At 44.1% G+C, this 17,471-nt stretch overlaps 1 protein-coding gene across 1 annotated transcript in view; it reads left to right on the top strand.

The window, feature by feature from the left end:
* Positions 1 to 17,471, top strand: part of PLXNC1 (plexin C1) — a 171,610-nt gene that overhangs the window by 145,834 nt on the left and 8,305 nt on the right. Inside the window, exons 26-27 of the mRNA XM_088454572.1 lie at positions 4,807 to 4,914; positions 10,083 to 10,246. Of these exons, the coding sequence (XP_088310698.1) occupies positions 4,807 to 4,914; positions 10,083 to 10,246 (272 nt within the window). The remainder of the gene's footprint in view (positions 1 to 4,806; positions 4,915 to 10,082; positions 10,247 to 17,471) is intronic.

Below are 17,471 nucleotides of genomic sequence, written 5' to 3' on the forward strand. Positions count from 1 at the left end.
TATGATTGGCAATATAATGAGTGCTGATCAGTGAATTGAAGATGAGGGGGGCATACACAAGGGCCAAATAAACTCTTATGCAAGTTCACTTTACAGTGCTCCAGAATATTTTAATATGTGTAATATAAAATAATACACCCCCCAACCGCACGTGTGTATTTCTTATAATTATCTAAAAGTTCTTAGAATATTTTTTTATTTAATTATCAGTAGTTGTCCAGCAGCTGGGAGCAGGTAGAACCTGTTATCATTATTGTTTACTACTCTGTTTTTTGTATATTAAACCTTCCTCTACCTAGATTAGGAGCTGTTGCTGTGCTGCTGGCTTGGCTGGCTTTGTAGTGTAGAGTTAGTGACTCGAGCAGCCATGATAGACAGGAGAGATGGATAGAAGATGCTGGGAGGTAGAGCATGTGCACTGCACACTTCTCAGCAAAATGCTGTTATTCTAAACTTAATGGGTGTTGCCACACAATGGTACCAAGGCAGTGTGCAGCTCCCCATGCCTGTCGGCCACCACGTGCCGGTCTGTACTGAAATGCCTGGCCAGACCATACTTGCCAACTCTCCCTGATTGTTAGGGAGACTCCCTGAAATAGTAGCAATCTCCCTGATTTCCTGAAGAGTTTAGTAATCTTCCTGATTGCACCTAAAGTTCCTCTTGGCCAATTATATGGAACCCATTGTAAAACACAATACATCAGCAAGCCCTGAAAAGTATCAGTGTGTTTTCATCAACATGTAGATCTTACTAACTGCTTTGGTGCTCGTTTACATTTGGATGGGAGTAAATATTATGACACGCCTCTCAGATGTAGTAGTACCCACTTTACCACCGCGCTCATAGGTGAAATGCTTTTTCAAAAGTAGGCAAGTACGCACTATACGATATATGGTCTGTGGGCTGTATTTTGCCCAGCCCTGATTTAGAGGGTGTTGCCATGGGATGCAGTCAGGAAGCCGACAGCCGAAATGCCGACTGACGGCTTCCCGACTGTCAAATCCTGACAGGGCACTAATGACAGGCACCCAAATCCCGACGTCTGTCATTATACCTACGCCGGCAGCGGACACCTGGCATACCGAATGAAGGTAAGCTGGGCGGCAAGCGCGGAAAAAGGCGGGGGGGAAGGGTTAGGTTAGGGGCTCCTGGGGGGGGGGACTTGGGGTTAGTCACCCCCTGGGAGAGTTAGGGTTAGGGTTAGGCTAGGTGAAGGGGAGTTAAGGTTAGGCATCCCCAGGGGGAGGTTAGGGTTTGGCACCCCCCCGGGAGACTTAGGTTTAGGCTGCGGGGACATGGGGGTTAGGTTTAGGCACTATGGAGGAGGGTTAGGGTTAGGCACTAGAGTGGGAGGTTAGGGTTAGACATTGCTAAAGGAGGGTTAGGGTTAGTGAGGGGAGTAGGATCAGTTATGCTTACCTAAATCCCCTGTCGGGATTTTTACTGCTTTCGGTCTGCCGCCGTTGGGATTTGAACCGCAGGCCATAGGTCCGGTGGTCATTCATACTGATTCCGTTTGCATACTGTAGTCTTTTTTTCATGCACAAAACATCTTTACGTTTACACATACTCAGAGGTGCCAGCAATTAGGCATCAGTTAATAACACTAGATAATTTGGAGGCATCTTCTACTATCTAGGCACATATTGTACAGGAAAGTGCATTTATAGATGGATGAATATCTATGTAATAAAATATTAAGCCGCTGATGCAAAGTCAAATATACAAACATTTGTAGAGCTTATCTTGCATAAATTCTCACTGCAAATGTACAGTAAATGCATACAACTTTATCTACACTTACAGATAGCGGCGGATTTTACCTAGGGGCTTCGGGGCTGCAGCCCCCCAGTAAAATCCGCCAATTTTCAGTGAGCCATTTGCAGTCCATGACTGCACTGGCTACACTGTGACTGAAGATGGCGCACCACCTGCCAGTCACACACAGGACAGGCAGCCCTAGGAGAGGTGTCTCCTCCCCCAGGGACTGCCAGACCGGGCTGTGATTAGCAAAGAGCAGCGTCCAGTGGAAGCTGCTACTCTGCTTTTTGGGCAGCCCTACACAGCTTCTCAGAGCTGCAGTCAATGCAGTCCCCTGAAGCAAGTATTATATACCCATGCCATCGCCACTCATGCGCCGGTCTAAGTGCCTGCTAGATCATTGCGCAAACACCGGGACCTGCCGGCCAGACCAACAGCAACGGCGGGCCCCATCAGGTAAGAGGTCAGAAGCCGCTGTTGCTTACAGCCAAAGAGATGGAACTAGGTTGTAAAGGGGCAAAGTTAAGTGAGGGTATATTCATGCACATGGGTCCCATGCAGACCTGGAAAATTATGTTAACACCTAGTATAAGGCTGGTGCAAGTGCACACTGATGATGATGTCCAGACGAATCAGTGGCAGAACCTGTGAGTGGTGGGCCCAGGTGCAAAAATATGCTTTGGGCCTCCCTTCTCCACTGTACCCCAAGTTCCTAATATGCCACACGGCAGTGGGTGACTGGGAGAGGTAGAGGGTGACTGGGAGAGGTAGAGGGTAACAAGGAGAGGCAGTGGGTGACAGGGTGAGGCAGTGGGTGACAGAGGTACAAGCACACATTCCTGTGCACTACGTAGAATGGGGGGGTGTACATTGATCTGGTACGGGAACACAGCTGCCCCTGCTCTGTATGAGAGAGGGCCCCCTGTGCTTTTCTCAGCTTGGCACTTGGTCAAACAGGCTCTGGCGGCACCAGTTACCTTGGCTGTGAGCAACCTCTAATTCACAGACAGCCATCTGTGAAATAGAGCTATCTGTGAATTACGCAGCAGTGATCATCGGCGCTAATAGGTGGCAGGACTCCCTTATCAGGCTTAGATGGCAGACTGATGGGGCTGCACACACACAAGGTCAGCCCGGCATCCCTAAGTTAAGGGGCAGGTCGCTCAGGCGGTGGGGCGCACCCTGCTCCCAGCACTGGGCCATTCATCTGACATTGGTCAAAATAATCGGGCAGCATACCAGAGGAAAACTCATAGCTGGTCTAGGCAACTGTTGGCTTCTGATGCTGGGTACACAATAGATGATATGTTGTCCGTGGATCGGAGCGCCATATAAGGTGCATTCAGGGCCGTAACTAGGTTTTTGAAGGCCCACAGCAAAAAGTTTGTAATGGCCCCTATATACCAACCAATGGTGAAAATGTATATAACTCATGTAACTTTAACGAGGAAGATGGGCCCCCCTAAGCTCTGGGCCCCATAGCAGCTGCACCCCTTGCACCTATGGTAGTTACGCCCATGGGTGCATCGTCTAGTGTGTACCCATGATATGCACACTCCCGTAGGTTGTTAGTGACATCCCTCAACGGCCCTGCTGCAGGGTATATGGGGGATGTCGCTACGGACCCGGCATCGGCAAGTGTGTATGCACTTGCCACATGAAGGGTCCTGTCACCAGCGATATCATGCTGGGTACACATCTTGTAATGTGTACTCAGCTTTAGTACTTTCCTCAGGGGCCCCACTGCAGTGCATCTGCTGCACCATTGGTAGTTCCCTGAGACAAATAAATACAGCTTTGCATATAAATGAATATATGCATTTAAAAATGGTTTATAGTATTAGAGTGCCCCAGCAGTGAGAGTAGGTATATATAGATGTGACGTTATTTTATTTCTGTCAGGATGCATGTTCCCACCTTGGCTCTCAGCATTGGCGTATCTATAATGAGGGCAGGGTGTAAGTGCACATGGGCCCCTGGGGTCAGGGGGACCACACCTCACATCCTGCATCCATGTTTAATACTTACCTCTCCATAGTCCCATTTTGACGCTGCAGCAGAAGCACCAGCCACCAGGAAATTGGCTCTATGGCCATTTTCACTGAGATTTGGGCATTCGTAGAAGATTAGACACCAGGAACATGGTTCGGACACCATGTTACTGGACACCTTCACATGCCCAGTACACTGCAGAGGGGAGGGGGCCCGCACGGAGTCCTCACTCGAGCCCCCTCCTCTCTTAAACCACTTCTGGCTCTCAGGTAAAAAAAAAGTTACAGTTGGAGTTTCTACTGCTCTGTAGGCCATGGGATGGACAGTCTGGTCTTATGGTTCTATGAATGTTGCATTGAGGGCAGTCTCAATTATAATACACTATGTAGACAAAAGTGATTGGACACTGACAGCAAATAGATCAACGAGAGTTTATTGACATCCATACTTTGCAGTGATTACTGCAGACACCCTTCTTGGTAATCTGTCCACAAGTTCCTGTACAACAGCAGGTGGTATATTTTGCCTTAACTACAATGACCAACTGTGACACTGAAGTTGGCCTAGAACGCACTCGTTGCTCCAATTCATCACAGAGGTTCTCAAGGGGTTAAGATCTGGACTCTGAGTTGGCCAGTCCGTCCAGGTTACAGAATTTTCTGTATACCAGTCCAGCGTTGCCCTGGAAACGTGACAGATGGCATTGTCATCCTGAGAAAAACATTTGTTTCTGTAGAACTGTAAGTACATGGGCCTTCCTACTAAGTGTTCGTCTTAGTGGCCATTTGGAACTTGTGTACAATGGTATGCATGATATGCATTTCGCTAACATGGGGGTGTCCAATCACTTTTGTCTACATAGTGTAGAATGAAGTATGAATAATTCTACAATAGTGCACGCACAAAAGGTCATGAATGCATATCGTTTGATACCAAAACCAAGAGAGAGATGTTCAAGTTACTTGTTCAAAAAGTTTGATCTAGAGCTATATAGTAGACGGTCTGTATGACTATTTATATTATATAAATATTTATTGATTTTTTTTTCTTAGGAATTACTGGAATCTGAAGATAGTGGGGATCTACGAAACATGGAAAATAAAGGCAAACAAAAGTTTAAAGTAAAGGAATTGTATCTGACAAAACTACTTTCAACGAAGGTATTTAGAATGATGACATTTTGGGACATTGATGCAAATTATTACCTATTGATATTTCCATACAATGTTGGGAAAGCCCAGGATATATTCATGCTTGTATCCAGATGGTTAAACCAAATTGACTGAGGCACTAATTAAGTCAACTGTACTCAAGCATGGATATCCTTAAAACGTGGATTGTAATGGTGGAGTATGGGAACCTCTGCAGTAGTTGAAATTACAACAGTAAAGGAATTCAAATAAGTGCAAGTGAATAAGTCATCGGGGGTGATTCAGCAGAACGCAATTGCAAAGCTGCACGCAGGCAGCTTTGCAATTGCGTTCTTGCAATAATGCAAATGCAACAGGATGTGTATAAGCTCTGTAAGCCTCAACTTACTCAGCCTGGCCGGTTTGTGAGCACAGGATACTGCATTGATAAACGCAGATCCTGGGCTTGCCACTCCCGGAAAATGGGGTGGAAATACCCCCGTTTCTGGGAACGACACCCGACCCGGCCTCTGCACCGCCCCTTAAATGTTATTTAGATTATTTTTCTGAAGATGTTGATGTTTAGGACCTTATTGGAAGATGTAATTCCATTCCTTATCTGTCATTGTTATCCAAAGTTGCTAAATAAAGCAGGAACTAATCATAGTGTATCAATGTAGGTCAAAACATCACCACAAAGTGGCTGCCAGTAGCTAGGCATCCTTTATATAGGACTGTGACCTGCATTGTGACATCACAATGCATGCAGGCTGCAACTAGAGATGGCTGTAGCTTAGATCAGCTCTGGGCCATACCTGCCATCTTTATATAACATAAGTAAATTTATGTAAAGGCAGCTGCTTCTTTGGTGACTGCAGTTGTTGCTGCTCATGAGATACATGAATCCTAGCTCTGTATCCCACAATCAGGAGAGGATGGAGACACAGTTATTATAACTGCAGAAGACAGTTATGACTATTTTAGGGTTTCTTAAAGGACTGGTTCATTTATTGTCCCTTATCATGTCACCTATGTCGCACCATCGGTAGCAGCACAGATAAGATACTCACAAAGGATAAAGCTACTGCATTATAATAACAATATAACTACACGCTTTCATATCCATCTGCTACCATTGTTATAAATAATAATAAAATCAAGAATTCCCTTCATTATGTATCAGATGTTCCCCAAACTTCTTATACCGTAAACTCTTTGGGGCAGGGCCAGATTCACCTTTGCTTCATGTCATTGTATGTAATTTGCTTATGTCATAATCCCTTCAGTGTGCAGCACTGTGTAGTTTGCTGTACATATAAAAGATAATACAGTAATATAAAGTAATATAAGCCCTTGATTAAGGCTTGTTTATCAGATTAATGGACATCTAATGTTAGAGATTTCAATGTAATATAACTGGTTCTTTAATCTGATAGCAAGACCTATGGGATCCCAATCGCATTTTTTTTCACAGGCCCACATCCTGCTGAAGACAGCATATTTGCTGTTATAGGCACAATTAGCTATATCTCTCCTTGCTAATGCTGGAAAGAAGCATGACCAGATGTGTAACTAAGGACCTCATTCAGAGGCGGTCGGAGGATGCAAGCGGTCGCTCAGAAACTGGGTGGCCACTTGCATCCTGACCGCCCGCCTCTGTTGCTGTGGTTAGGCTGTGGGTTTACACCCACAGCTCTAACGACCGCTCGGGTGATGGTCGCGATGGTCAGAGACCATCGCGACCATCGGGGCTTACGACGAGACCCTAGGGTAGGGTCTCACTTGTCGTAAGCCCCGGAGAGCTTCCGGCTCTGACAGAGCCGGAAGCTCTCCACTGACATCACTAGTGATGTCAGTGGGGCCTCCCCCAAACGGTAGGCGTTCCCATGGGAACGCCTCCATTTGGGCTGCCACACCCCCGGCCCGCCTTCCAAACGGGGCGAGCTGTCAATCAACATCGACAGCTCACCCCCTTTGGAAAGAGATCCGCTACGACCAGCGCCGTCGGTCGTAGCGGGTCTCACGCATACGCACAAGGGAGCCGGCTCCCTCGTGCGCATGTGCACTGGCCAAACATCGAGGCGGCTGTGCGGTTGTAGACCGTACGGCCGCCTCTGAATAAGGTCCTAAGTATGGCCATTGACCAACAATAGTTCTGAAACATTCTTTGTTAGCTACCGATGGTTGATGTTTTTGCCATCGATGGCAGAGACTAATGGTTCTCTGCTATTGATGGAAGAGTAGAACCCAAAGGTTTTTTTTTCCATTACCACAGAGCTTTACCCCACCCATAGACAGCCATTAAGTCCGACAAACTATTTTGATATGCATGCTGCCCTCCATGCCCCCCAGCAGTAGTGGTCATCGAGTACTGCAGACCATTGTTGGTTCGCCATAAATAGCTTAGCCAATGGTCATCATCACTTGACAGCTCACCAATTGCCATATTTATGTGTAATCAAAACACCATTCAAACATCAGGTGCAGAATTGGATTATGACTGCGTTACATCATATCCATTTGGATTATGGAGACTATACATAGAAAAAAAAAAAATATATATATATATATATAAAATTTTATTTTTTTGTTTTCAATACACTATTCTAATCACCGTTCATTTAAACCTTGAGTCTCAATTAAGCAGGTACATATATGCAAATTATTTTGCAGATTTTTCTTAATGAATGTAAATGATCTAATATTTGTACTATATGTCTGCTTAGTTGACATACACGATTTAAATGAATGATGATTAGCTTATACAAGTATTATAAATGAAAAACATTAACAAAATAAAATACTTAGTCACCCTAATCCTAATGGTGTATGATATAACATGGTATATAAGAAGGCTGGGTTCCATTTAGAAGCATGGTTAAACATCAGAAGCCTCTAATTAAGACTCCTGTGGAACCTATTGCAAAGGGTGGCAACGGGCCACCACCCTGCTGCAGGGAAGCATATCTGCTATAACAGACCAAGCCAACTGCATCTCTCCTTGCTGGGAGGAAGCATGTTAAAAAATTAGGGGCAGAATTTGATTATGGTCACATTATATCATACTCATTAGGATCAACAGTCTGTGACAAATGTATACCCATCTTAAGTCATGCAGCGTAACCTCAAATGAATAATTAACTCTATCTGTTGTTTTAATTTAAAAACTGCAGATAAAATGGTGAGAGGTGTCTAAAGAGATGAGAGTGACAAGCCAAAAGTGCCAGACTGTAACATGAAGGGGCCACCAGGGGAATGCAGTACAGGTTGGGTCTCCCCTTGGGACCAGGGGTATTTTGTATATCGGAATATTCCGTATTTTGGAATATTTGTATACCATAATGAAAAATCTAGGGAATGGGACTCAAATCTAAACACAGTATGTATTTATGTAATATATACACCTTACACACACAGTCTGCAGGTAATTTTATACTATGTTTTCAATAATTTTGTGGCTCAAACAAAGTTTGTGTACATACATGAAATTCATTTGTTTCATATACACCTTATACACACAGTCTACAGGTAATTTTATACTTTATTTTTAATAATTTGTGCCTTTAAAAAAGTTTGTGTACATTGAACCATCAAAAAGCAAAGGTTTCACTATCTCAGTCATGCTAGGAATATTCCGTATTTCGGAATATTTGGATATGGGAGACTCAACCTGTAGTAGGGGCCCATGCTTTGGGGTGTGGTCAGTTATCACAGGGGATGAGGCCAGCCTCCACAGAGGGTTGACCAGACATTAGAGACCATGCAACTGATCCTTTAGTAGAGTAACAATGTATAATTTGAGTCCACAGCCTGGAACCTGACATTAGAGCAAGTGGTGGGGTCCTCAGGCAATGGGTCCCACTCGAGATTACCCCGTTGGGCCTGTACACTTGCCCAAATCAATGAGCACCGTGGGGTATATTTACTAAAGGTCGTTTTTGGCTTTTCAGTGGATTTATAGATGATTTTCTATTTGATTTGCAAATGGGGATTTACTAAAGATAAAATCGACTAGAAAACCAAATCTCAAACAAAATCGACCATTGACCAAACACTTTACTATAGACCACTACAGTATTGTCTCATTGGAAAAAAAAAGTTGGATTGAAAATTGACTAAAAATCGATGTCAAAACCGACTGAAAAATCCCCAAGTAAATAGACTATTAAAAAACAGGCGATTTTAGCTTCTAGACACCATACTATTTGTAGGAACTTAATTATGATGCCTATAAAACACAAACTACACTTAAAAATATGTAAACACATACAATCCACAGACATACACACAGAAACACTGACAAAGATCAAAAAATTTGACTAGTCACAAAATAAAACTTCAAAATGACAATAACAATACAGAAATTGGCAGAAAAAAACTGTCAGTATTAAGCACCCATAACAAATCTCCACTCTCGTGATAAACACTCCTCCCTGCTCTCTCTCCAAAATACTCCCTTTTCTATTTGCTTAGCTGTGTGCCAGCCTTTTTGTAATGAGTTTCTGTGGCTTACAGTGTATGTGGTATGTTTTGCCCAATAGGAGTACATAAGGAAGTGTTTGCCGATTTTGCAGGTGATTTTGATGCACACATTCCAAATTGACCATTTTTACACTCTTAAAAATTGACTCACATCGCATTTGATTTTGAAATCGATTTCAAAATCGAATGTTTGTAAATGAGAGATTTGGCCAGTAATTTATACAGTCAATGTTGAGTCTATTTTAGGCGATTAAAATCAACAAAAAATTGTCTCAAAAATCGACTATTAGTAAATATATCCCAATGAATCCAAAACCTGTTTTGCACTTCAGAAATACCTACAATGAGAAATACAGGCTGTGTTGAGCCATTCTAAGGGCAGTACTCCACGTACACAGCTAGTTCTATGCCTTATATTGTTTCACTGCAGTAGGAGAAAGCTAATCTGATACTTGTATCTGCATTCATTTTGATTTTTCTTACATAAATTGTATTTAGATGTGTACTCAGAACAACATCTTGCATTCAAAGTTGAATCTTCGTTTTACTTCAAACTTGTGCTAAAGTTTTCAAAATTCTTCCTCTAAATATGGGCTGCATTTTGTGCAAATTACCATTCTGTTTTTGCAGTCTTTAGATTAGCTCTATATGTGCAAGAAGTGTGACATTCTTTACATCTGTTCTATTTTCCTGCATAACCCAATGATTTATTATAGGTTGCTATACATTCTGCTGTTGAAAAACTGTTTCAAAGCATTTGGATGAATCCACACAACAAACCCCCAGTGGCTATAAAATACTTCTTTGATTTCTTGGATATCCAGGGAGAGATCAAGAAAATTACAGATCCAGATGTGTTGCATATTTGGAAAACGAATAGGTAATTACACTTTAATTCCTTACTGTTCATACAAAAAAATTATTGGTAAATGTTAACAATATCTAGTATAAAAGAATGTCAAGAAGTAGAAAAAATAATGGAAACAGCAATCATTATACTCTGTAAATGCCACATGGTTCTGATAATAAGGAAGTGGATATGTAGGGGAAAGTTGCACTGGCTAAACAGTGACTGATTTGATCTTAAACCCACCCTAGTATATAGTGCCACACTTTAAATGGTGCATCTAATTTCTAGTCTTATACGGAGATATTTGAGGCCAAAGCGATTACTTGCTTATTAACATAAAATAGACTAACCAAACAACCTCAAAGACTGGTACTGTAAGTGGAATGAGGGTAAGTGAACTAAGCTTGCTCTTCTCGGATACTACATACTGATGGGATGTAGTTTACATCCTGGTGCTCACAAGCCCGGTGCCAAAATCCTGAAATAGTTACCTAAGGTAAGTATTAGAGGTTAGGGGGATGGTTAGGTTTAGGGTTAGGCACTAGGGGGAGGGTTAGGGTGTGGGAGGGAAGGGTTAGGGTCAGGCTGCTGGGGGGGAGGGGATGGTTAGGGTTAGTCTGCAGGACCGGAGGGTTAAGGTTAGTCTGTAGGACCATCTGGTTAGGGTTTGGGGTGTGGGATGGCAGGGTTAGGGTTAGTCTACGGAGGGGGGAGGGTTAGGGTTAGTTTGCTGGACCGGAGGGTTAAGGATTAGGGACATCGGAGGGGTGGGGGTCGCCCATTGGATCGCTGGGTAATCACATAGTTTAGTGTGTACCCAGCTTTACATTTGGATTAGCGTACTCACAAATACATATATAACAAGCCCAAATTGGAATTTGTTTTGTAGACAGTAGAGGCTGTAAGATATGCATTTCCATTTGGTACTTACATTTGAGTGACCAGTATATTAGTTGGAACTGCCTTTTCTATGTAACCGAATGCCTAATTAGAGACTGCATGATGTGTGCATATAGGCAGGATAACGCATAACACAAAAGATTTAAGTTTTAGATACAGCATGGTAGTGGGTGGAAACAGCCATACTGCTGGCATTTTATACATGATGTCACATATGTATCAAAAATGGGCCACAAACCTAAATACCATGCAACCAACAGTGGTCCTGTGCTTGGAATCAGATTGTTGATGAAATGGGCTAATGAATGCTGAAAATACAGCTAAGTGACGTCAAGGCAGGCGCTCGCACAGCAAGGCATAAGCATGGCCACTATGGGGCATATTCAATTAGCCGCAGGGTTTACCCCGCGGCTAATTGGCGCGCTTGACGGGATTCAATTAGCGGGGATTCCACGCGCGGGTGTCCCTGAGACCCCGCGCGCGAGTCCCCGCTGTTTGATTTTACCTCGCACCTCATGTAGGTGCGAGGTAAAATCAGCGTGAGGCCGCCCTATTCGGCCTCGCGCGAGCAATATTAACACACTGATTCCGCAGTTCTCGCGGAATCAGTGTGTTCTCGCGTGAAAGTCCTGTTTTTTGGACGCGGGGGAAAAAGCTATTCTATTGAATAGCTTTACCCCGCGCCGCGGGACTTTCACCCATCAATTACTCGCGGGAGAGGTCCTGCGGGTAATTGAATATGCCCCTATGTCTTGGCGAACAATCACTTTGTGTATGTACTAGACGCACACCAGCCTGTCTTTAGACGACCACTAGCGAACGTCATCTCCTGGAAGTGTATACATCCATCAATACATTGGGGTCCATAGGAACTGACCGCAGAGCTTGCGGTTGACTGTACCCTACCGCAAGCACTACGAGCACTTCAGTGTATAATTCAACCAGGTGACGTGTACTATGACGCTGCCTGTTAATTATGCACGCCTCTGAAACGGCGTTGAAACACTCAGGCACGCCTGCGTCCGCAACTCCACTCCCCCATTACTACTGCCCTGCCCCTGTTACCACCCACAAACGCCCTCTCCTGTCACTCATTCCACTGGGCTGTCATGGCAGGGTGAGCGAGCGTATACCGATCACTGCGGACTGCGATGCATGTACGGTACGCAACAATCGGCCAACTGCGTACGCTTTCGCAATAGTGATCCTTAATGAATGATGCCCTCAGTTATTATAAATGCAGAATATAGTTATAACTATTTTAAGGTTTCTGCAAGATCTGGTTCTTGCATTGTCTCATTGTGTCACTCATGTCGCACCATCGGTAGCAGCACAGAAAAGACATTCACCAAGGATAAAGCTACTGTCTTAGACACTTTCACGTCCATCTGCTACCATTGTTATAAATTAACAACAACATTATTATTATTAGCATTATTATTAGTAATAATTCCCTACATTATGTATCAGATGAACCTTTTGTTTCATGTCATTGTATACAATTTGTTTGTCATATGGGTCTATTTACTAAGCCTTGGATGGAGATATGGAGATAGTACCAACCAACCAGCTCCTAACTGTTATTTTTCAAACACTGTGCCATGGCAGTTAGGAGCTGATTAGTTGGTACTTTATCCCCGTTCACTTTATCTCTAACCAAGGCTTAGTAAATAGACCCTATATCTCTTCAGTGTCCAGCACCATGTAGTATGTCAGTTGTATCCATTGTTTCTACATTAAAACTGCAGATAAAATGGTTTGAGGTGTCTAAAGGGGTAAGGGTAACAGGTCAAAAGTTGAATATTAGGGGCAGAATTGGATTATGGTCACATTATATCATACCCATTAGGATCAACAGTCTGTGAAAAGTGTGTACCCATCTTAAGTCATGCAGCGTCACATCAGATGAATAATTTGCCTTATCCATTGTGTCTAAATTAAAAACTGCAGATAAAACGGTGGGAGGTGTCTAGTGGGCCTGGGGTGACAGTCCAAAAGTTGTAATATAGTCCTTACCTGATGATGTTGTTGTTCTGGACCTTATTGGAAGTTGTAATCCAAATTCCTTATCAGTAATCGTTAAGCAAAGTTGCTTAAATAAATCAGGAACTACTCAGAGTATCAATGTAGGACAAAATGTCATCTCAAAATGGCTGCCAGCAGCTAGGCATCCTTTATATAGGGCTTTGACCTGCATTGTGACATCACAATGCATGTATGCAGGCAGCAGTTAGACATGGTTGTAGCCAGGGGTGGAACTGTCTCCTCCTACCCACCTCAGCCCGGCGCCGCAGGGAGGCTCCATTTGCCAGGCGCCCTCTGAGATTTTGTTACCAGCGGGCGCACGGCTCCCTCCCCGCTGCGCCAGCGGCTGGAGCTCACTCCTGAGCTCCAGCTCCCACAGTGAGCAGTGCACTATGGGAGAGACGTCATGAGATATTAGCGGCTTCACAATCAGGGGCATTATTCAGGGGGCACTACTACTGGGGGCATTACTCAGGGGACATTACTATTGGAGGCATTACTCTGGGGGCACTACTACTGGAGCCATTATTATTGGGGGCACTACTCAGGAGGCATTACTATTGGGGGTACTATTACAGGGGGATTACTAATGGGGGCATTGGATAGGGGCACTGCATAAGGGGCACCCTGCATTAAGGGCACCACTACTGTGGGCTCTGCATAAGGGGCACTACCACTACTGGGGGCACTGCATAAGGGGCACCACTACAGTGGGCATTGGCCCTGATTCAGAGCCGCTCGTAAGCGGCAGTACGCTCGTTCCGAGCGATGTTTGCCCAACTGCGCATGCGTACGGATCGTAATACGCATGCGCGAACCAGTCAGTGCGGCCGAAAATCGTTCGTTCGCTAAATAGCGAGTGCCTGCTATTTTGAGTGACAGAAAGAGGCGTATGTGGGTGGTAACAGGGGAAGGTGCTTGAAAATGGGGAGTGGAGATCCGAACACAGGCGTGCTTAAAGGTCAAAACGGGTGTTTTATGGGTGTGCATAATTAAAACAGCAGCGTCATTGACCACGTCACTGGGTTATTTTATAGCCAGAACTGCTCGCAAGATTGTGGTAGCAAAAACCAACCCCAAGAATAGCGAGCAGTTCATACGCTGGTCGATGTACTCAATTAATCTAATAAATAGTGGACATGACGTAGGATGCGAGCGGCCAGGGGGTGTATTTATCCAAAAAATGACCGCAAGTTTTGTTCGCTCGTTCAGACCTAGAGGCGTGAACAGACCGCAAAGAGCGAACGGTTCATTTGAATAGCCACTCCTATTTTCTGAACGAGCGAGCGCTAATTGCGTCCGGCTCTGAATCAGGGCCCTTATCTGTAAGGGGCACTACTGCTGTGGGCATTGTATAAGAGGCACTATGATTGTGAACATTGTGTATAAGGGGCACAAATGTGGGTATTGTGTAAAAAGGGCACTGCTGTGTGTCATAAATGAATAAGGGACACTACTGTGTGGTGTAATGTGAATCAAGATTGTGCTACTATGTGGCGTAAATTGAATTGGAAATATTGTGTGACCGCGTCCCTTTATTTAGAAAGCACAAAGGGGGGAGGTGAGTTCTTCCACTTCTCAAGGACCACTTTAAGCACCAGTTGTAGCTTAGATCAGCACTGGGCCCTACCTGCCACATTTATAACATCAGTACATGTTTGTGAAGGCTGCTGCTGTCTTTGTGACTGAGTACAGGCTACCATTAGTCAACTTACAGCTGAATACAACAGTGAAGATGAGAAAGACATCTCAGAATGCATGACTTTTAATGTATGGGTGACTAGCATATCACAATGAGAATAAACCTGTGAAGTACAGGTTTACATAATCAAAAACTTAACAGAATTATCTCTGAGGGCCTGATTCTGAGTCACATGCAGCAGCGTCTATTGGCGGCTGTAGGCTATTTGTATAAACTCTAAGACAGACAAACACCTTCCCTTGTGTACAGCCATGCGGCCGAATTTGCAAGGACTGAGACACTAATTTTTAGCACCCGTCCATGCTATCATACCGATCGGTGCTACCACCAAACATTTCACCAACCCTATAGCCAGTTTCATATGGCTGTCCAGCCAAGAAACAGGCAGAAGCCGGACGGTGTTTTTCCGGCACTCAGTGCCTTTCACAAGCAGCGGCTTTGAGTCACTTTTAATGTTTTTTTTACTTCTCTACTGGTCATGCGTAGCAGCTGCACAAGCCGGCCGGTGTGTGTGTAAGGAAACATTGTTGCCTATACACCACTGGCATGCAGGGACGGCATGGGCACGGTACTGCAGCCGTCCTTCTCAGTAGATATTGCCGGCTGTTACACGGCAACCGTGCTGTGCTCAGGCCGTGTGAAAGGACCCACCTGCTTCCCTGCTTAACTATATTTCACACCTGGCAAAAAAAACGGGCGGCTTTTTGCCGCCCGTCAAAACCGGCAAGTGTGAAACTGGCCTACGGGCAGGTGCAGTGTCTCCATCTGACCACGGCCTCCTATGCTTGCGATCAGGAACGCCCATCACTTTTCTGCAATACTTCTGATACGATGGCAACAGCTCCTTTGTGCGTACACTCACATTTATTTTATTCATACGCAGTTGCAAATAATTGCTGAACTACATGCACATCGGTATTGCCTGTGGCTCTAACTCAGGCCCTAAGAGTGGTCAAAATTTACACTCCCCTAACATAGGTCTCTTATGGACATTAAAAGGTTCCAGTCTGTATCATTAAAAGACAAAAATAGACATTAGCACACTTCGGGCCTGATTCAGAGTTGTTGCTTGGGTCACGGTACATTAGCGTAGTCGCTTGCAGAGAGTATTTATTTGCTGTGTGACTGACAGCCAGGGAGCATTTGGTGGAGGCAACGGGGAGTGTCGACTAAAAACGCAGGCGTGTCGCGACCATTTTGAGGATGTGTCACATCCTGCGTCTGCGATACCATACGCAAGAAATATGGGATCACAGCTGTGGTGGCAATAGCCTACTACTCTGAACCAGGCCCTATAGTCCCTTTTATGTGGACTTTTTAGGGTTCATCCAACTTCTCCCCGATCACTTGGACGAAGATAAATCAAGATAAACAATATTATTTCATATTTAATAAAGGGGGGAACGCTGAGCTTGGGGAGGTTTTTATTCAATTAAACTTTAATTAAAAATCGTGTAGTTTTATGTATTTGTATTCTTGTTGTATACTGTATAAGACCTCTGTCTACTAAACTGTAACCACAAAAATACCACTCCTGTGGTACCAATTTTGCTAATTACCCTGGCCTCAAAATTCCTGTGGGATCAGGAAGAGCACCAATGTTATTTTGGCAGAGGCAAAGTTATTTCTGGGTCACTTTGCCTATTTCTTTTATTATGTTGGTCCTGTGAAAGTAGCACACATTCTGGAAACACAACGGAAATGTAATGTGCCAGTTAAATTAATGAGAGAAACTCAAATGTGTTCAGAACATTGGACCTCATTCAGAGTCGGTCGTAAGTGGCCGCTTGGTCGTACGCATCCGATGTTTCCAAACCACGCATGCGTACGGTTAGTTGTGCGCATGTGCGTACGAGACCTTGCGATCCAAAATGCTGTCGATTGTACGGCTTACAAGCAGGAAGTGGCTTCCGAGAGTTGATTGACATGAAAGGCCGTTTGTGGGTGTTGACGGGGGTGGTGGTCTAAAAACGCAGGCGTTCCTCACCGTTTTCAGGGCGTTTTAGGGGCGTTCATATAATTTCCTGCTAACACCGACATAGAAGGCTGGAAGTAGTAAAACGTCGCTCTGCGAGCAGGTTAGAGGCCTGGCTGATCGTACAGCTTGAGGTTGGGTATGTGCTCTCTCAAGCCCCAGAGTACAATCGATACTATCGAATGTGACTGATGTTATGTTTGATGTTTCTATTTTGTGCCACACAATGCAAGCAGCTAATAATCGATTGTTGAAGCTAATAACACTGCTAATTGGCTTGTAATTGATTCAGCTGCGTTCGCATTAGCGAATAATAAGAATAAATAAATTTCATGGGGATGGCTTATTCTATGTGTTTTTTTGTAAATTTTTGGTGTAATTTGCACCCAACACAAGCAGCCGCAACCATAAGAAGAAAATGAACATACAGCGACTGACAACGATTGACTCGATCGCTAACTGCTATCACTCGCTAGCTAGAGGAGGTGCTTTGTTTATGTATGGGCGTCACTTTGGTTGATTCTCGATCGTTAGGCGAACGACCGACTCTGAATGAGGGCCATTATTTTTTAAAGTCATGAAAATCACTAGAAAAAGCATGAATTGTAAAGAAAATAGATGTTTAGCAGATTACAGAATAGTGTTATGAATTC

Source organism: Taudactylus pleione, unplaced genomic scaffold (genome assembly GCF_031769625.1).
Source record: "Taudactylus pleione unplaced genomic scaffold, aTauple2 ptg000040l, whole genome shotgun sequence".
NCBI lineage: Eukaryota > Metazoa > Chordata > Amphibia > Anura > Myobatrachidae > Taudactylus > Taudactylus pleione.